This window comes from Pseudophryne corroboree, chromosome 1, assembly GCF_028390025.1.
Source record: "Pseudophryne corroboree isolate aPseCor3 chromosome 1, aPseCor3.hap2, whole genome shotgun sequence".
Lineage (NCBI taxonomy): Eukaryota > Metazoa > Chordata > Amphibia > Anura > Myobatrachidae > Pseudophryne > Pseudophryne corroboree.
The window spans coordinates 825,234,572-825,256,126 of record NC_086444.1 but is presented as its reverse complement, the minus strand read 5'-3'; the positions used below and the strand labels follow the sequence as shown (position 1 = coordinate 825,256,126).

Below are 21,555 nucleotides of genomic sequence, written 5' to 3'. Positions count from 1 at the left end.
TGAAGTTCAGACGTTTGTCAAGGGGGTACTGCATATACAGCCTCCTTTTGTGCCTCCAGTGGCACCTTGGGATCTCAATGTAGTTTTGGGGTTCCTAAAATCACATTGGTTTGAACCACTCTCCACTGTGGACTTAAAATATCTCACATGGAAAGTGGTAATGCTGTTAGCCCTGGCTTCAGCCAGGCGTGTCTCAGAATTGGCGGCTTTATCCTATAAAAGCCCTTACCTAATTTTTCATACGGACAGGGCAGAATTGAGGACTCGTCCTCAATTTCTCCCTAAGGTGGTTTCAGCGTTTCACTTGAACCAGCCTATTGTGGTACCTGCGGCTACTAGGGACTTGGAGGACTCCAAGTTGCTGGACGTAGTCAGGGCCCTGAAAATATATGTTTCCAGGACGGCTGGAGTCAGAAAATCTGACTCGCTGTTTATCCTGTATGCACCCAACAAGCTGGGTGCTCCTGCTTCTAAGCAGACTATTGCTCGTTGGATTTGTAGTACAATTCAGCTTGCACATTCTGTGGCAGGCCTGCCACAGCCAAAATCTGTAAAAGCCCATTCCACAAGGAAGGTGGGCTCATCTTGGGCGGCTGCCCGAGGGGTCTCGGCTTTACAACTTTGCCGAGCAGCTACTTGGTCAGGGGCAAACACGTTTGCTAAATTCTACAAATTTGATACCCTGGCTGAGGAGGACCTGGAGTTCTCTCATTCGGTGCTGCAGAGTCATCCGCACTCTCCCGCCCGTTTGGGAGCTTTGGTATAATCCCCATGGTCCTTACGGAGTTCCCAGCATCCACTAGGACGTCAGAGAAAATAAGAATTTACTTACCGATAATTCTATTTCTCGTAGTCCGTAGTGGATGCTGGGCGCCCATCCCAAGTGCGGATTGTCTGCAATACTTGTACATAGTTATTGTTACAAAAATCGGGTTATTATTGTTGTGAGCCATCTTTTCAGAGGCTCCTCTGTTATCATGCTGTTAACTGGGTTCAGATCACAGGTTGTACGGTGTGATTGGTGTGGCTGGTATGAGTCTTACCCGGGATTCAAAATCCTTCCTTATTGTGTACGCTCGTCCGGGCACAGTATCCTAACTGAGGCTTGGAGGAGGGTCATAGGGGGAGGAGCCAGTGCACACCAGGTAGTCCTAAAGCTTTTACTTTTGTGCCCAGTCTCCTGCGGAGCCGCTATTCCCCATGGTCCTTACGGAGTTCCCAGCATCCACTACGGACTACGAGAAATAGAATTATCGGTAAGTAAATTCTTATTTTATGTAAGAAAAACCAAAGTCACGTTCCCTCCTCCACACAAACTAAATGCTCTGTTTGAAGGGATGTGGGTGAATCATGATAAAGTGTCGGTGGACATAAAGGATGCTTACCTGCATGTTCCCATTTATCCTCCTCACCAGGCTTATCTGAGATTCGCGATTCAGGATTGCCATTACCAATTCCAGACGTTACCTTTCGGTCTCTCCACGGCGCCAAGGGTATTCACCAAGGTGATGGCGGAGATGATGGTCCTCCTTCGTCAGAAAGGAGTCAATATAATAAGATTTTACTTACCGGTAAATCTATTTCTCGTAGTCCGTAGTGGATGCTGGGGACTCCGTAAGGACCATGGGGAATAGACGGGCTCCGCAGGAGACAGGGCACTTTAAGAAAGAATTAGGATACTGGTGTGCACTGGCTCCTCCCTCTATGTCCCTCCTCCAGACCTCCGTTAAGGAAAATGTGCCCGGAAGAGCTGACAGTACAAGGAAAGGATTTTGGAATCCAGGGTAAGACTCATACCAGCCACACCAATCACACCGTATAACTCGTGATAAACTTACCCAGTTAACAGTATGAACAATAACAGAGCATCAGATAACCCTGATGCAACCATAACATAACCCTTATTTAAGCAATAACTATATACAAGTATTGCAGAAGAAGTCCGCACTTGGGACGGGCGCCCAGCATCCACTACGGACTACGAGAAATAGATTTACCGGTAAGTAAAATCTTATTTTCTCTAACGTCCTAGTGGATGCTGGGGACTCCGTAAGGACCATGGGGATTATACCAAAGCTCCCAAACGGGCGGGAGAGTGCGGATGACTCTGCAGCACCGAATGAGCACACACAAGGTCCTCCTCAGCCAGGGTATCAAACTTGTAGAACTTTGCAAAGGTGTTTGAACCTGACCAAGTAGCCGCTCGGCAAAGCTTTAATGGCGAGACCCCGCAGGGCAGCCGCCCAAGAAGAGCCCACCTTCCTTGTGGAGTGGGCTTTTACTGATTTTGGAAGCGGCATTCCAGCCGCAGAATGAGCCTGCTGAATCGTGTTACAGATGCAGCGAGCAATAGTTTGCTTTGAAGCATGAGCACCCAGCTTGTTGGATGCATACAGGATAAACGGCGACTCAGTTTTCCTGACTCTAGCCGTTCTGGCTACATAAACCTTCAAAGCCCTGACTACATCCAGTAACTCGGAATCCTCCAAGTCACGAGTAGCCACAGGCACCACAATAGGTTGGTTCATATGAAAAGATGACACCACATTTGGCAGAAATTGCGGACGAGTCCGCAATTCTGCCCTGTCCATATGGAAAACCAAATAGGGGCTTTTATGTGACAAAGCCGCCAATTCTGACACACGCCTAGCCGAAGCCAAGGCCAACAGCATGACCACCGTCCACGTGAGATATTTTAACTCCACGGTTTTAAGTGGCTCAAACCAGTGGGATTTCAGGAAACTCAACACCACGTAAAGATCCCAAGGTGCCACTGGAGGCACAAACGGGGGCTGAATATGCAGCCCTCCCTTTACAGACGTCTGAACTTCAGGTAGAGAAGCTAGATCTTTTTGAAAGAAAATGGATAGGGCCGAAATCTGGACCTTAATGGACCCCAATTTTAGGCCCAAAGTCACTCCCGACTGTAGGAGGTGAAGGAAACGGCCCAGCTGGAATTCCTCTGTAGGGACATTTCTGGCCTCACACCAAGCAACATATTTTCGCCGTATACGGTGATAATGTTTAGCCATCACGTCCTTCCTAGCCTTTATTAGCGTAGGAATAACCTCATCCGGAATCCCTTTTTCTACTAGGATCCGGCGTTCAACCGCCATGCCGTCAAACGCAGCCGCGGTAAGTCTTGGAACAGACAAGGTCCCTGCTGCAACAGATCCTGCCTTAGAGGCAGAGGCCACGGGTCCTCTGTGAGCATTTCTTGCAGCTCTGGATACCAAGTCCTTCTTGGCCAATCCGAAACAATGAGTATTGTTCTCACTCCTCTTTTCCTTATGATTCTCAGCACCTTGGGCATGAGAGGAAGAGGAGGAAACACATAAACCGACTGGAACATCCACGGTGTTGAGTTGGGATGCCATCATATCCACCTGTGGCAGTTCCCACCGACCTACAATCTGCGCGAAGACTTCTTGATGAAGTCCCCACTCTCCCGGGTGGAGGTTGTGCCTGCTGAGGAAGTCTGCTTCCCAGTTGGTCCACTCCCGGAATGAACACTGTTGACAGTGCTCGTACGTGATTCTCCGCCCATCGAAGAATTCTGGTGGCTTCCGCTATCGCCACCCTGCTCCTTGTGCCGCCTTGGCGGTTTACATGAGCCACTGCGGTGATGTCTGATTGAATCAGCACCGATTGGTTGCGAAGCAGGGTCTCCGCTTGACTTAGGGCGTTGTATATGGCCCTTAGTTCCAGGATATTGATGTGAAGGCAAGACTCCTGACTTGACCACAGCCCTTGGAAACTTCTTCCCTGAGTGACTGCCCCCCACCCTCGGAGGCTTGCATCCGTGGTCACCAGGACTCAGTCCTGAATGCCGAACCTGCGGCCCTCGAGAAGGTGAGTACTCTGCAGCCACCACAGAAGAGACTCTCTGGCCCTGGGGGATAGGGTGATCAGCCGATGCATCTGTAGATGCGATCCGGACCACTTGTCCAACAGATCCCATTGAAAAGGTCCTCGCATGGAACCTGCCGAAGGGAATGGCCTCGTATGACGCCACCATCTTTCCCAGGACTCTCGTGCAGTAATGCACCGACACCTGTTTTGGTTTTAAGAGGTCACTGACCAGTGTCATGAGTTCCTGAGCCTTCTCCATCGGGAGAAAAACCTTCTTCTGGTCTGCGTCCAGAATCATGCCCAGGAAGGGCAGACGCGTCGTAGGAATCAGCTGCGACCTTGGAATATCTCAGAATCCAGCCGTGCTGTTGTAACACTTCCCGAGAGCGTGCTACACTAATCAGCAACTGCTCTCTGGATCTCGCCTTTATGAGGAGATCGTCCAAGTATGGGATAATTGTGACTCCTTGCTTTCGCAGGTGCACCATCATTACTGCCATCACCTTGGTAAATACTCTCGGTGCCGTGGACAGACCAAACTGCAACGTCTGGAATTGGTAATGACAATCCTGTACCACAAATCTGAGGTACTCCTGATGAGGTGGATAAACGGGTACATGAAGGTAAGCATCCTTTATGTCCAGAGACGCCATAAAATCCCCCTCCCTTGCGATGACCGCTCTGAGCGATTCCATCTTGAACTTGTACTTTTCAAGTATATGTTCAGGGATTTTAAATTCAATATGGGTCTGACCGAACCATCTGGTTTCGGGACTACAACATGGTCGAATAATAACCCCCTCCTTGTTGAAGGAGGGGAACCTTGACCACCACCTGTTGAAAATACAATTTGTGAATTGCAGTTAACCCTGTTTCCCTCTCGGGGGGGAGCCGTCAGTGAGGAGGCATCTTCTCAAAGTCCAGCTTGTATCCCTGAGACACAATATCTATTGCCCAGGGATCTAACAGAGAGTGAACCCACTTGTGGCTGAACTTACGAAAGCGTGCCCCAGCGACATGCGGTGGATTTTCGTAGAGGCCGGAGAGGACTTCTGTTCCTGGGAACTAGCTGTGTTGTGCAGCTGGTTTCCTCTGCCTCCGCCTCTGGCAAGGAAGAACGCACCTCGGACTTTCTTGTTTCTTTGTTCGAAAGGCTGCATTTGATAATGACGTGCTTTCCTAGACTGTGCAGGAATACAAGGCAAAATATCAGAATTACCAGCTATAGCTGTGGAGACCAGGTCCGAGAATCTTTCTCCACACAATCCTCAGCCTTCTATATGCCTCTTAAGTCGGCATCATCTGTCCAATGTATATTCTACAGGACACGTCAAGCAGAAATCGACATAGCTTTGCCTCTGGGACCCAGTATACTCATGTCTCTTTGGGCATGTTTTATGATATATATCTCTTAAGACAGCATCTTATATATATATATATATGTATATATCTCTATATATACATATATACATACTAGAGTCTCAATTTCTGCTGATAATGTACCTGTCCACGCCGCCACAGTGCTATAAACCCATGCCGACACAATCGCCGGTCTGAGTAGTGTACCAAAATGTGCACGCTATCTGCAGGATCCCTGAGAATAGCTAGGGCTACCTTTTGGGCAAACGTGACACCCTAGGGGAAGATTCCCATCACATCCTGGCCCTAGAGGGGAAAGGATACTGCCTGAGAATTCTTTGTGGGAAGCTGCCGTCTCTTGTCTGGAGATTCCCGCTCTTTTTCCTCATGAGAGGAGGGAAATTTACCTCAGCTTTCTTCCCCTTAAAATGTGTACCCTTGTGTCAGGGACAGTTGAGTCATCAGTGATATGCAAATCATCTTTATTACAACAATCATATATTGAATACTTTTCTGCCATTTGGCTGTAACTTTGCATTATCGTAGTCGACACTGGAGTCAAACTCTGTGTCGATATCAGTGTCTATTATTTTGGATAGTGAGCATTGTGAGACTCTGAAGGTCTCTGCGACATAGGGACAGACATGGGTAGATTTCCTGTCTGTTCTCTAATCTTTTGTGCAATAAATTCACCTTAGCACTTACACATATCCAAACAGGTGTCGGCGTTGTCTACGGAGACACCCTCTCACACACATATTAGCTCCATCTCCTCCTTAGGGGAGCCTTTTACCTCAGACATGTCGACACACACGTACCGACACACCACACACACAGGGGATGCTCTATTTGAAGACAGTTCCCCCACAAGGCCCTTTGGAGAGACAGAGAGAGTATGCCAGCACACACCCCAGCGCTATATGACCCAGGAATCACACAGTAATGTAGTGTTAACCCAGTAGCTGCTGTATATATTGTTTCTCTGACGTCCTAAGTGGATGCTGGGACTCCGTAAGGACCATGGGAAATAGCGGCTCGCAGGAGACTCGGCACAACTAAAGAAAGCTTTAGGACTACCTGGTGTGCACTGGCTCCTACCTCTATGACCCTCCTCCAGACCTCAGTTAGAATCTTGTGTCCGGCTGAGCTGGATGCACACTAGGGGCTCTCCTGAGCTCCTAGAAAAGAAAGAATATTTTAGTTTTTTTTATTTTCAGTGAGATCTGCTGGCAACAGACTCACTGCTACGAGGGACTAAGGGGAGAAGAAGCGAACCTACCTGCTTGCAGCTAGCTTGGGCTTCTTAGGCTACTGGACACCATTAGCTCCAGAGGGATCGAACACAGGGTCCGACCTCGATCGTCCGGTCCCGGAACCGTGCCGCCGTCCCCCTTACAGAGCCAGAAGCAAGAAGATGGTCCTGAAAATCGGCGGCAGAAGACTTCGGTCTTCAACAAGGTAGCGCATAGCATTGCTCCTCATGCACACCTCACACTCCGGTCACTGATGGGTGCAGGGCGCTGGGGGGGGGGGGCGCCCTGAGCAGCAATATTAACACCTTGGCTGGAAAAATAATCACAATATATAGTCCTAGAGGCTATATATGTGAAAAATACCCCTGCCAGAGATCCATAAAAAAGCGGGAGAAGCCCGCCGAAAAAGGGGCGGGGCTATCTCCCTCAGCACACTGGCGCCATTTTCTCTTCACAGTGCAGTTGGAAGACAGCTCCCCAGGCTCTCCCCTGTAGTTTTCAGGCTCAAAGGGTTAAAAAGAGAGGGGGGGCACTAAATTTAGGCGCAAATCTGTGTATTATAGCAGCTATAAGGGAAAAATCACTGTGGGTAGTGTGAATCCCTGCATTATATAGCGCTCTGGTGTGTGCTGGCATACTCTCTCTCTGTCTCCCCAAAGGACTTTGTGGGGTCCTGTCCTCAGTCAGAGCATTCCCTGTGTGTGTGCGGTGTGTCGGTACGGCTGTGTCGACATGGTTGATGAGGAGGCTTATGTGGAGGCGGAGCAGATGCCGATAAATGTGATGTCGCCCCCGGTTGGGCCGACACCAGAGTGGATGGATGGGTGGAAGGTATTAACCGACAGTGTCAACTCCTTACATAAAAGGCTGGATGACGTAACAGCTGTGGGACAGCCGGCTTCTCAGCCTGCGCCTGCCCAGGCGTCTCAAAGGCCATCAGGGGTTTAAAAACGCCCGCTACCTCAGATGGCAGACACAGATGTCGACACGGAGTCTGACTCCAGTGTCGACGAGGTTGAGACATATACACAATCCACTAGGAACATCCGTTGCATGATCTCGGCAATGAAAAATTTGTTACACATTTCTGACATTAACCCAGGTACCACAAAAAAAGGGGTTTTATGTTTGGGGAGAAAAAGCAGCCAGTGTTTTGTTCCCCCATCAGATGCGTGAATGAAGTGTGTGAAGAAGCGTGTGTTCCCCCGATAAGAAACTGGTAATTTCTAAAAAGTTACTGATGGCGTACCCTTTCCCGCCAGAGGATAGGTCACGTTGGGAGATATCCCCTAGGGTGGATACGGCGCTCACATGTTTTGTCAAAAAAGGTGGCACTGCCGTTTTAGGATACGGCCACTTTGAAGGAGCCTGCTGATAAAAAGCAGGAGGCTATCCTGAAGTCTGTATATACACACTCAGGTACTATACTGAGACCTGCAATTGCCTCAGCATGGATAGTGCTGCTGCAGCGTGGTCTATTACCTTGTCAGGACAGGGATACTATTTTGCTAACATAGAGCATATTAAAGACGTCGTCTTATATATGAGGGATGCACAGAGGGATATTTGCCGGCTGGCATCCAGAATTAATGCAATGTCCATTCTGCCAGGAGGGTATTAGGGACCCGGCAGTGGACAGGCGATGCTGACTTTAGAAGGCACATGAAGATTCTGCCTTATAAGGGTGAGGAATTGTTTGGGGATGGTCTCTGGGACCTCGTATCCACAACAACAGCTGGGAAGGAAAAAACTTTACCTCCAAGTTTCCTCACAGCCTAAGAAAGCACCGTATTATAAGATACAGTCCTTTCGGCTTCAGAAAAGCAAGCGGGTCAAAGGCGCTTCCTTTCTGCACAGAGACAAGGGAAGAGGGAAAAAGCTGCACCAGACAGCCAGTTCCCAGGATCAAAAATCTTCCCCCGCTTCCTCTGAGTCCACCGCATGCCGCTGGGGCTCCACAGGTGGAGCCAGGTGCGGTGGGGGCGCGTCTCAGGAACTTCAGCGACCAGTGGGCTCGCTCACAGGTGGCTCCCTAAATTCTGCAAGTAGTATCACAGGGATACAAGCTGGAGTTTGAGGCGACTCCCCCTCGCCGTTACCTCAAATCAGCCTTGCCTGCTGCCCTCGAGGGGAGGTTGTACTGGCGGCAATTCACAAGCTGTACTTCCAGCAGGTGATAATCAAGGTACCCCTCCTTCAACAAGGCCGGGGTTACTATTCCACAATGTTTGTGGTACCGAAACCAGACTGTTCGGTGAGACCCATTCTAAAATTGAAATCATTGAACACTTATATACGAAGGTTCAAGTTCAAAATGGAATCGCTCAGGGCGGTTATTGCAAGCCTGGACGAAGGGGATTACATGGTATCACTGGACATCAAGGATGCTTACCTGCATGTCCCCATTTACCCTCCTCACCAGAAGTACCTCAAAATTGTGGTACAGGACTGTCATTATCAATTCCAGAAGTTGCCGTTGGTCTGTCCCCGGCACCGAGGGTATTTACCAAGGTAATGGCCGAAATGATGATACTCCTTCGAAAAAAGGGAGTTATAATTGTCCCGTACTTGGACGATCTCCTTATAAAGGCGAGGTCCAGGGAGCAGTTGTTCGTCGGAGTAGCACTATCTCGGGAAGTGCTACAACAGCACGGCTGGATTCTGAATAAGTCCAAAGTCGCAGCTGGTTCCTAAGACGCGTCTACTGTTCCTGGGTTTGGTTCTGGACACAGAACAGGAAAAAGGGTTTCTCCCGGAGGAGAAAGCCAAGGAGTTGTCATCTCTAGTCAGAAACCTCCTAATACAAATACAGGTGTCGGTGCATCAATGCACGCGAGTCCTGGGAAAGATGGTAGCTCCTTACGAAGAAATTCCATTCGGCAGGTTCCATGCAAGGATCTTCCAGTGGAATCTGTTGGACAAGTGGTCCGGGTCGCATCTTCAGATGCATCGGCTGATAACCCTGTCTCCAAGGGCCAGGGTGTCGCTGTTGTGGTGGCTGCAGAGTGCTCATCTTCTAGAGGGCCGCAAATTCGGCATACAGGACTGGGTCATGGTGACCACAGATGCCAGCCTTCGAGGCTGGGGGGCAGTCACACAGGGAAGAAACTTCCAAGGACTATGGTCAAGTCAGGAGACTTCCCTACACATAAATATTCTGGGACTAAGGGCCATTCGCAATGCCCTAAGTCAGGATAGACCCCTGCTTCAAAACCAGCCGATGCTGATCCAGTCAGACAACATCACGGCGGGCGTCCATGTAAAACAACAGGGCGGCACAAGAAGCAGGATGGCGATGGCAGAAGCCACAAGGATTCTCCGATGGGCGGAAAATCACGTGTTAGCACTGTCGGCAGTGTTCATTCCGGGAGTGGACAACTGGGAAGCAGACTTCCTCAGCAGGCACGACCTCCACCCGGGAGAGTGAAGACTTCATCCAGAAGTCTTCCAACTGATTGTAAACCGTTGGGAAAGGCCACAGGTGGACATGATGGCGTCCCGCCTAAACAAAAAGCTAGAAAAATATTGCGCCAGGTCAAGAGACCCTCAGGCGATAGCTGTGGACACTCTAGTGACACCGTGGGTGTACCGGTCGGTTTATGTGTTCCCTCCTCTTCCTCTCATACCCAAGGTACTGAGGATAATAAGGAGAAGAGGAATATGAACTATACTCATTGTTCCGGATTGGCCAAGAAGAGCTTGGTACCCGGAACTTCAGGAAATGATCTCAGAGGACCCATGGCCTCTGCCGCTCAGACAGAACCTGCTGCAGCAGGGGCCCTGTCTGTTCCAAGACTTACCGCGGCTGCGTTTGACGGCATGGTGGTTGAACACCGGATCCTGAAGGAAAATGGCATCCGGAGGAAGTCATTCCTACGCTGATTAAAGCTAGGAAAGAAGTGACCGCAAACCATTATCACCGCATTTGGCGAAAATATGTTGCGTGGTGTGAGGCCAGGAAGGCCCCAACGGAGGAATTTCAGCTGGGCCGTTTTCTGCACTTCCTACAGTCAGGGGTGACTATGGGCCTAAAATTGGGTTCCATAAAGGTCCAGATTTCGGCTCTATCGATTTTCTTCCAGAGAGAACTGGCTTCACTACCTGAAGTTCAGACTTTTGTTAAGGGAGTGCTGCATATTCAGCCCCCTTTTGTGCCTCCAGTGGCACCTTGGGATCTCAACGTGGTGTTGGATTTCCTAAAGTCACATTGGTTTGAGCCACTTAAAACCGTGGAATTAAAATATCTCACGTGGAAAGTGGTCATGCTGTTGGCCTTGGCTTCGGCTAGGCGTGTGTCAGAATTGGCAGCTTTGTCATGTAAAAGCACTTATCTGATTTTCCATATGGATAGGGCAGAATTGAGGACTAGTCCCCAGTTTCTCCCTAAGGTGGTATCAGCCTTTCATTTGAACCAACCTATCGTGGTGCCTGCGGCTACTAAAGACTTGGAGGCTTCCAAGTTGTTGGACGTAGTCAGGGCCCGGAAAATTTATGTTTCCAGGACAGCTAGTGTCAGGAAAACTGACTCGTTGTTTATCCTGTATGCATCCAACAAGCTGGGTGCTCCTGCTTCAAAGCAGACTATTGCTCGCTGGATCTGTAGTACGATTCAGCTTGCACATTCTGCGGCTGGACTGCCGCATCCTAAATCAGTGAAAGCCCATTCCACGAGGAAGGTGGGCTCTTCTTGGGCGGCTGCCCGAGGGGTCTCGGCTCTACAACTTTGCCGAGCAGCTACTTGGTCGGGGTCAAACACATTTGCTAAATTCTACAAGTTTGACACCCTGGCTGAGGAGGACCTAGAGTTTGCCCATTCGGTGCTGCAGAGTCATCCGCACTCTCCCGCCCGTTTGGGAGCTTTGGTATAATCCCCATGGTCCTTACGGAATCCCAGCATCCACTTAGGACGTCAGAGAAAATAAGATTTTACTCACCGGTAAATCTATTTCTCGTAGTCCGTAGTGGATGCTGGGCGCCCATCCCAAGTGCGGATTGTCTGCAATACTTGTATATAGTTATTGTTTAACTAAAGGGTTATTGTTGAGCCATCTGTTGAGAGGCTCAGTTATTGTTCATACTGTTAACTGGGTATAGTATCACGAGTTATACGGTGTGATTGGTGTGGCTGGTATGAGTCTTACCCGGGATTCAAAATCCTTCCTTATTGTGTCAGCTCTTCCGGGCACAGTATCCCAACTGAGGTCTGGAGGAGGGTCATAGAGGGAGGAGCCAGTGCACACCAGGTAGTCCTAAAGCTTTCTTTAGTTGTGCCCAGTCTACGGCGGAGCCGCTATTCCCCATGGTCCTTACGGAGTCCCAGCATCCACTACGGACTACGAGAAACAGATTTACCGGTGAGTAAAATCCTTATTTTTTACGCCAAATTTATGTGCCCCCCCTCTCTTTTCACCCTCTTCTATCGTGCTTCTGCAGGGGAGAGCCTGGGGAGCTTCCTCTCAGCGGAGCTGTGGAGAGAAAATGGCGCTGGTGAGTGCTGACGAAGAAGCCCCGCCCCCTCAGCGGCGGGATTCTGTCCCGCAATTTTGTGTAAAATAATGGCGGGGGCTCATGCATATATACAGTGCCCAACTGTATATATGCCCACTGTGCCAAGAGGTCTCTAATTGCTGCCCAGGCCGCCCCCCCCCCCCCCCCCTGCGCCCTGCACCCTACAGTGACCGGAGTGTGTGGGTGCAATGTGGGAGCAATGGCGCACAGCTGCAGTGCTGTGCGCTACCTCATATGAAGACTAGAGTCTTCTGCCGCCGCTTTTGAAGTCTTCTTGCTTCTCACGCCGGCTTCTGGCTCTGCGAGGGGTCGGGATCGGACGACCAAGGGTGCGTTCCTGTGTTCGATCCCTCTGGAGCTAATGGTGTCCAGTAGCCTAAGAAGCACGACCTATCCGCAGTTAGTAGGGCTGCTTCTCTCCCCTCAGTCCCACGTAGCAGAGAGTCTGTTGCCAGCAGATCTCTCTGAAAATAAAAAATCCTAACAAAATACTTTCTATCTAGCAAGCTCAGGAGAGCTCACTAAAGTACACCCAGCTCGTCCGAGCACTAACTGAGGTCTGGAGGAGGGACATAGAGGGAGGAGCCAGTGCACACCAGTATCCTAATTCTTTCTTAAAGTGCCCTGTCTCCTGCGGAGCCCGTCTATTCCCCATGGTCCTTACGGAGTCCCCAGCATCCACTAGGACGTTAGAGAAAATCCCTTATCTGGACGACCTCCTGATAAAGGCGACATACAGGGAGCAGTTATTGCAGAACATATCCCTCTCCCTGTCAATACTCCAACAACACGGGTGGATCATAAATTACCCAAAGTCGCAGTTGGAACAGACGACAAGGTTGTCTTTCCTCAGGATGATTCTGGACACAGAAGTTCAGAGAGTATTTCTTCCGCGGGAAAAGGCTTTGGAAATCCAGAAAATGGTAAAACAGATATTGAAACCATCAAGTGTGTCGATCCATCAGTGCATTCGGTTGTTGGGGAAGATGGTGGCGGCCTACGAGGCCATACAGTTTGGCAGGTTCCATGCCAGAGTATTCCAGTGGGACCTGTTGGACAAGTGGTCGGGGTCACACCTACACATGCACAGAAAGATAATCCTGTCGTCAAAAACCAGGATTTCGCTTCTGTGGTGGTTGCACAGCTCTCACCTGCTAGAGGGACGCAGGTTCGGGATTCAGGACTGGGTCCTAGTAACCACGGATGCAAGTCTCCGAGGCTGGGGAGCAGTCTCTCAGGGAGAAAACTTCCAGGGACGTTGGTCACAACAGGAAGCCTGCCTTCACATAAACGTTCTGGAGCGAAGAGCCATTTAGAATGGCCTTCAACAAGCGGTACATCTTCAAGACCATCCCGTGCAGATCCAGGCGGACAATGTAACAGCAGTCGCATACATAAACAGGCAGGGCGGAACGAAAAGCAAAACGGCAATGGCAGAGGCGACAAAAATCCTCCGCTTGGCAGAAAAACATCTACAAGCTCTGTCGGCAATATTCATTCCGGGAGTAGACAACTGGGAAGCAGACTTCCTCAGCAGACATGATCTCCATCCAGGAGAGTGGGACCTCCACCAAGAAGTCTTCGCAGAGGTGACAAGTCTTTGGGGAGTTCCTCAAATAGACATGATGGCGTCTCGTCTCAACAAGAAGCTTCAGAGATACTGTTCCAGGTCGAGAGACCCTCAAGCATTAGCAGTGGATGCACATGTGACCCAGTGGGTGTTTCCGTCAGTGTATGTTTTTCCTCCACTTCCGCTGATCCCAAAAGTACTCAGGATCATAAGAAAGACAAGGGTTCGTGCAATCTTCATTGCCCCAGACTGGCCAAGAAGGGCTTGGTACCCAGATCTTCAGCAGTTACTCATAGGAGATCCTCGGCCTCTTCCTCCTCGGGAGGACCTGCTGCAGCAGGGGCCCTGTGTGTACCAAGACTTACCACGGCTACGTTTAACGGCATGGCTGTTGAGCGCCGTATCCTAGCCAGGAAGGGTATTCCTAAGGAGGTCATCCCCACCCTTATTCAGGCCAGAAAGGGAGTAACGTCAAAACATTACCACCATATTTGGAGAAAATATGTGTCTTGGTGTGAATCCAAGAAAGCTCCTACGGAAGAGTTTCACTTAGGACGTTTTCTCCATTTTTTGCAGGATGGTGTGGAGACGGGCCTACGATTGGGATCAATCAAGGTCCAGATTTGGGCCTTGTCAGTGTTCTTCCAAAAACAATTGGCCTCTCTTCCAGAGGTTCAGCCCTTCGTGAAAGGGGTTCTGCACATCCAGCCTCCATTCGTGCCTCCAGTGGCACCATGGGACCTTAACGTGGTATTGCAGTTCCTTCAATCGGATTGGTTTGAGCCTCTACAAAAGATAGAGTTGAAGTTTCTCACTTGGAAAGTGGTGATGCTTTTGGCATTGGCATCCGCTAGGCGGGTGTCGGAATTGGGGGCCTTGTCTCACAAAAGCCCTTACCTGATTTTCCATGAAGATGGGGCAGAGTCGCGAACTCGCCAACATTTTCTTCCAAAGGTGGTTTCTGCTTTTCACATAAACCAACCTATTGTGGTGCCAGTAGTTACTGACACATTCACTGATTCAAAGTCTCTAGATGTGGTTAGAGCTTTGAAAACTATGTTGCTAGAACAGCTCGTATACAGAAAACAGAGGCTCTGTTTGTCCTGTATGATCACAAGAAGATTGGCTGTCCTGCTTCCAAGCAGACTATTGCAGGTTGGATTAGAAATACCATTCAGCAACCTCATACTACGGGTGGATTGCCGTTACTGACGTCGGTAAAGGCCCACTCCACTAGGAAGGTGGGCTCATCCTGGGTGGCTGCCCGGGGGGTCTCGCATTACAACTTTGCCGAGCAGCTACTTGGTCAGGGTCAAACACATTTGCTAAGTTCTACAAGTTTGACACCTTGGCCGATGAGGACCTAAAGTTTGGTCAATCGGTGCTGCAGGGTCATCCGCACTCTCCCGCCCGTACTGGAGCTTTGGTATAGACCCCATGGTCTTGATGTCGTCCCCAGCATCCTCCTAGGACGTATGAGAAAATAGGATTTTGATAACCTACCGGTAAATCCTTTTTTGTGCTATTTGGTTTGTTTAACACTATGTGAAAAAAATCTGGCATGTTGGTTTGTTAGTTCTAGAAGCCTAAGTTGTATATAAAAAAGCAATCTGTAACTCTTCTTTGCCATACAGTCCTGTCAGCTGAGCCAGTAGCAGATCAGATGATAGCTTCTATGCTTACACGAACAGCAGCTTTATATGTTTTACCACAATAGTATTCAGATATGTCTTTCAAGCATTTAAGGAATTTCTGACTGACTTCCTGCATGCCTGAGGCCACATCTGGCCATATTAGTCCTGGAATGGTATATAGGCCCAGCTTGTTAAGTCACATATGGGGAACAGTATGCAAGACTAAACCCTTTCTCTGCTACTAATATTACTACATGAATTAGAATCTACTGTATGTATCTATTATGCATATGTAAATGCACACACTCTTATACTGTAGTCTTGAGAATCTATTTTGAGTGGAGGAAGATTTGGATCCTGGGATTTCTGTGATTCCCATAATCAGGCAGTAGGGTTAAATTATTTAAATTTGCTAATCATTGATAACAGACAAATAATGGCTTTGACAGTTCGGTTGAACGGGTGTGGTATGGAAGGTTGACAATAACTAGGTCGACCACTATTGGTTGACAGGGTCTCTAGGTTGACAGGGTCTCTAGGTTGACAGGGTCTCTAGGTCGACATGGTCTAGGTCGACATGAGTTTTTAATGTTTTTTTGGGGGGTCGTTTTCTCCGTACAGTGACTGGGAACCCCAGTTAGTGCACCGTGTCCCCTCACATGGCTCGCTTCGCTCACCATGCTTCGGGCAAGGTGCCTTGCTCCGCTGCACTCAGCACAGGTTACTATTCCCAATTGTAGTCCGCGTGGATTGTTAAGTATGAAAATGTAAAAAAAAAAAAGAAAAAAATTTGTGAAAAACTCATGTCGACCTTTTGACCTGTCGACCTAGTTACTATCGACCTAGAGACCGGATCCCCGGTTGAACAGCATTTTTTTTTATGGCAAGATAAGCTCCGCTGGAATCTGCTGAGAGGCATCTGCTTGTCTGTAACATGCATTTATGTGTAAGGTCTGCAAATGAAGACTGTCTCTGCAGAATCGGTACAGTTGGGATGTGTACCTAACACGTTTAAGGTGGATGAAGGTAGCAAAAGTCTTATTGGTTGAGGTTTTTAGTAGGAACTATCAGCAGTGTTTGTAGAGTTGCTAGATGCCTTTTTCGCTGCTGATCTTATGCTCTACTATGCATACAATATTCCTGGAATGGCATAGGGGTATTCAAGGCTTACGCAACAGTATGTAGAATGATTAATGTTTAATGTACTATTGTTAGTGGTGTGGATCAGATGAGTGGAATGGACTCAGGATCCAGTGCAATTCTGAAAATTCTCAATATGTGGCTGCACGCAGGGCTGGTGCTACGGTGTTCGGCGCCCTCCTGCAAACAATACATTTGCGCCCTCCCATGCGTAATAAAGGGACGGTGCGTGCCAGTGGGGTGTGGTCTCACATGGAAGGGGCACAATAGTACCCTCAATTCAAATTACGCCACACGCAGTATCATAATCTTAATAACATTATACCACATGTAGTGCCCCTGATTCATATTACACTAAATAGTAGTGTACCTAATGCACATTCTGATACACAGTAGTGCTCCCTATACACAATACCCACAGTAGTGTCTCTTAACATACACAGAACGCCCACAGTAGTCGTGCCACACAGAACGCCCACAGTAGTCGTACCACACAGAACGGTTAGGCTGCGGGGGGGTGGAGGGTTAGGCTGCGGGGGGTGGGGGGGGGGGGGGTGGAGTAGGGTTAAGCTGCGGGGGGGAGGGTGTAACTGGCCAGTTTCCCCGTATGTGGCCAGTTACACCGCAGTAGGAGCGGGCGCACTGCCGCTATGTTGCAGTGCGGTGAGATTGCCATCTGTAGTGCTCTATGAGCCTCAGCTCCTGGTTGGGTCCTCAATGCTGGCTGTGTGGGGAGCTCAGATGGCTCCAGCTGGTAACCACTGACTTATACTGTAACTGCAGCAAGCATCCACTGCCACTGCTGCAGTATAATCAGATGTTGCAGTGCGTCAGAGTTCTTCAGTACTGGTACAGTCAGCGGCTATTTCAAATGTGGCGCCACCCGCCTGATTGGGGCGGGTCCCCGATTGGCTTTTCTCCATGGTTGCGCGGAACCCTCCTCACTGTTGCGCCTAATTCAGCCGCGTACCCGGCGTATAGGTCGGGCCGGCTCTGAGGAGGAGGGAGCCGGAGAAACCGAGCCGGAGCTGGACTTCACGCTGCTGGCGTCTGCCACAGTGTGACAGACGCAGCGGCAGCCAGCAGCAGCAAAGCGGCGAGAGCACTGCTTCATCCCTGCATCTCCCTGTTTTGCAGGAGCTGATGAGTGGCTAGCGCTGGCTGCACGCTCTCTATGGACCTAATTCAGACCTGATCGCTGCTGTGCGTTTTTGCACAGCGGGTATTCTGGTCTGAACTGTGCATGCGCCGGGGCTTGCCAGAGATGTGATCGGCATCTCTGCCCAGGGATTGCCTCTGCCTAATTGGCGTTTGCTGGGCGGGAGGGGGCGAGCCAGCAGCATTTTGGGCCGCCGTTTTGGGGGCGCGGTCCGGGCAACACAGGCGTGACGTCGCACGCAGCCACTGCGACCTGGAGAGCGACGGGTAGCTCCCTGCCAGAGCTCAGGAGCTGCGCTAGTAGGGAGCTACTCTTCAGGTACAAAAGCATCGCCGCCGTGCGATGCTTTTGTACCTGTGTGGCTGGGGGAGGGCCAGACATGTGGGGCGGACTAGCCCTGTGCCGAGCGTTCCCCTGCGTGTCACGGTGGCTGATCGTAGTCGTGCAAAATTTTGCACGGCTACAATCCGGTCTGAATTAGGCCCAATGCCCTGTGCACTGCTATGGGAGTAGCAAGGTAAAATGAGTGTTGCAGTGGTGATGCCCCACTAACCAGTACTGGAAGATAAAGCAGCAGCCCCATCCTAAGTGTGTGTGTGTTTTGTAAGGCTCTGTTTTTTGTAAACTACATAACAAATAGAATGCTAGATTGTAGTTGAGTACAAACAAATCAAGTCATATGAGATTATTATGTAGCTCAGTAATGGTGTGTACACACGGTGAGATAAATCTGTGAGATTTTGACTATATAGTCAAAATCTTATGAAAAGTTAGTGCATATCTCATGGTGCTAAGCAGCTTGCGATACAGATTCTATCCCGATGCGCGCTCCCGTAGGGTCGGTATCGTAAGGCTAGATAGACTATGCCGGCAAGTCAATCTTGACTAGTGTACAAAGTATAGTCAAAATTGGCACTTAGTCAAAATCGTACATAGACAAAATCTCAAGCACAGATAGTAAAAATCTGTGCTATCTGGGCTCTGGTGGAGTTCAAGGGAAATCTCAGTCAAAATCGAACATAGCGGGATCTCACCGTGTGTACACACCCTAAAGGTGCATACACACGGAGAGATTTTGACTATGAGAGATTTTGACTGAGCGATTTCCCTTGAACTGGCAGTAGGAGATTTTGACTAACTTTACCAGAGATTCTGACTAACTTTTCCAGCGATTTTGGCTATGGGCGATTTTGGCCAACTCATTTAAGCAAGGGGGTGCTTTTTCTTTCCCAGCGACATAGCCAAAATTGACTTGCCTGCACAGTCTATTTTTAGCAGCGATAGCGACCTGGCGGGGACGCGCATCGCTATCGCTGGCTGTGTACACATGGAGAGATATGCACTAACTTTCTGAGCGATTTTGACTATGTAGTCAAAATCTCTCAGTTATATCTCTCCGTGTGTATGCACCTTAAGACTCGGGCTTTGACATATTAATACCCAAAACCAGCTTTACTTGCTCTTTGGATGAACGTTTTCTGCAGACATTTGTGAAAGTGGTTTATATTGTCTGGGATTATGTCATTATGGTGCCTCATTGTACCCATAATCTTTCTTCAGAGAAGAACCCAAAAGATTTCACTATTCCTTCTCTGTCTCCTCTCTCGAGCTGGGCTAAGTTATTCAGTGACTGCTTAGTTGTCTGCTTATTATGATTATTATTATTATTTTATTATCATTATGAATATTATATTATGTCTGGAAAATCAGCTATTTCTCAATCAGCTATACCTATTTATTTATTTATTTATTTATTTATTTGTTTATTATTGAATTCATTCATTCATTCATAAGGTTAATTTAAGGTTTATAAAAGGAGTCTTGTCCCACAACATCCCCAGTTATAAAGCAATCCAGTCTTATGAAATGTTTGCTCTTTCTGTTACCAGTCTCCAGGAAACGTATGAAGCCAAGAGGAATGAGTTCCTTGGAGAACTACAGAAGAAGGAGGAAGAAATGAGACAAATGTTTGTCATGAGAGTAAAAGAAAAGGAAGCTGAACTTAAAGAGGCTGAAAAAGAAGTAAGAACTATCCGGTCTCTGTGTGTTAATACATTTTTATTTAGGTTTAAAAAAAATAAAATCATTTTTTACTACTATTACAACTGTTAATCAGTAAAGTGAATGCACAAATTTCATCAACATTAATTGATAAATGGGAAGATTAGAGTCAACAATTGCAGTTTTATTCATATTCTGTATCAATGTGTGGACAAATACATAAAAGTCTTTTAATGAGCTTCTACTAATTTCGCATTAGCTCCATGAAAAGTTTGATCTCCTGAAGCGAACTCACCAAGAGGAGAAGAAGAAGCTGGAAGACAAGAAGAAGGAGATCGAGGAAGAAGTGAACATGTTCCAGAAAAAGAAAGCAGCCACACAGCTACTGCAGTCCCAGGCCCAACAAGCTGGCTCCCAGACAACTAAGAAGGACAAGGACAAGAAAAAGTAAGCAGGCTTGTGTGACTTCTCACCATCTCAACCATTGGCTTTGGTATGAATGTTGCTACCCGCCATCTCCTCATCGTCATAATGGGAAACTGGTCTTTATCTATTTACTCATTTTTATACCTTCTTTAATAAAATAAAATCTAAAAATGTGGGTGATATTCTGAGCACCACAAATGTGATCTAACCAGAAAGAGGCAGCGTCAGAGCTAGAAGCACAAGCCAAATCAATTGTGTCTCTAGGTAACCTGAATCCTATAGTGCCAGTATTTAGCATTCATGATGTACATAATGCTGTTAGGCACTAATGTCCAGATCCACTGAGCATCGTTATATAGACACGTAAGTGGGAAATGTTCAATGCTGTGTGAGGTTACATTTGTGGAAAGTATTTTAGAGATCTCTTTAATATTTACATTTTGGTCTAATTTTATTTAGGATTCCAGTGGTCTTGGGTAATTTCTATTTTATATCTAGAGGTAATATTTGTCATGATTAGTTTTAAAGTTGTCCCAGAAGACACTAAATTTTTTGCTTAATCATCACCCCTTACAATGAGAAATGACCCAATGTTTTATGTAGCATGGTTACTCACTATTTGTCTGGTCTTCCTGTGCGACTGAGGTGATTGACATCCTCAGAGCTACAATTGAAACTTGTCACACAGGTGCACTGTTCTGTAACGGAGTAGCATGCATTGGTGAATCAGTATATGGCAGTGGGGAAGGTAGTACAAAGCCATTGCTGTATGGCAGTGGTTCTCAAACTGTGTGCCTAAGCACCCTGGGGTGCCTTGGGGTACATGCAGGGTTGTTCTGAGTTGGTGGTCCAGGACCAATGCAAATTATTAACGGTTAATGTAATAGGCAAAACCAGTGCTGTGGACAAACAGAAGTGAATGCTGTCCCTCACCACATAACTGAACCTAGGGGTGATATATAAACACAGTTTACTCCATTTCATATTTTATTCTGAATTTCTCAATAAGAAACTTTTGGCTTAGGGGTGCCATGAAAACAAAAATTCTGATTTAGGGTGCCATGGAAAAAGTTTGTGAACCACTGCCATAGGGGAAGGGGGGAGGTCAAATTTGTTCACTGCATATTTCTAAGTTTAATTAAGTGTACTTTTTGCTATAGACTTTTAATGTACAGTAATTGAACAGTTTGTCAGTTAGTTAGCATCGCATTGATGCTAGTTGCTGACTTGTACATTGCTAGCGCTATGTGTTACTGTTATCCCAGGGGTCTAAATAATAATTGGTGAAATATCTGGAAGCAAGTTATCAAGCGAATAGAATGAGGTAGGTACTGAAGGAGGTAGGCTTATATCAGGAGTACCACCCAGGGCCATGAGGGTTTTAATCTGCCACTGGCAGTGCAAGTTTCCATTCAGCTGTAGGAGAAGACCATTTTTGTCGCCTTACTTTAGTACGAAAGGCCTTCTCAAGCCCAAAATAAAAAGCTAGTATTTTTATATTATGATGTATGATATGATAAGCATATCGATCTTTTTATGTACAGATAACCTGTCTTTTTTTAAATTTCTTTTTACATTGTACCTTTTCAAGTATTTATGTGGGGGAGAAGAATCGTAATTTTCTAGATAATTTGTCCCACCTCACCTGCATAT

The 21,555-nt window shown here is 47.9% G+C and overlaps 1 protein-coding gene across 6 annotated transcripts in view; it reads left to right on the top strand.

Annotated features, from left to right (window-relative positions):
• SEPTIN11 (septin 11) overlaps window positions 1–21,555 on the top strand; it is a 226,176-nt gene that overhangs the window by 171,465 nt on the left and 33,156 nt on the right. For all 6 annotated transcript variants that reach the window (XM_063919644.1, XM_063919639.1, XM_063919650.1 and 3 more), the window contains exons 8-9: window positions 19,365–19,497; window positions 19,736–19,923. In XM_063919644.1, the coding sequence (XP_063775714.1) occupies window positions 19,365–19,497; window positions 19,736–19,923 (321 nt within the window). The remainder of the gene's footprint in view (window positions 1–19,364; window positions 19,498–19,735; window positions 19,924–21,555) is intronic.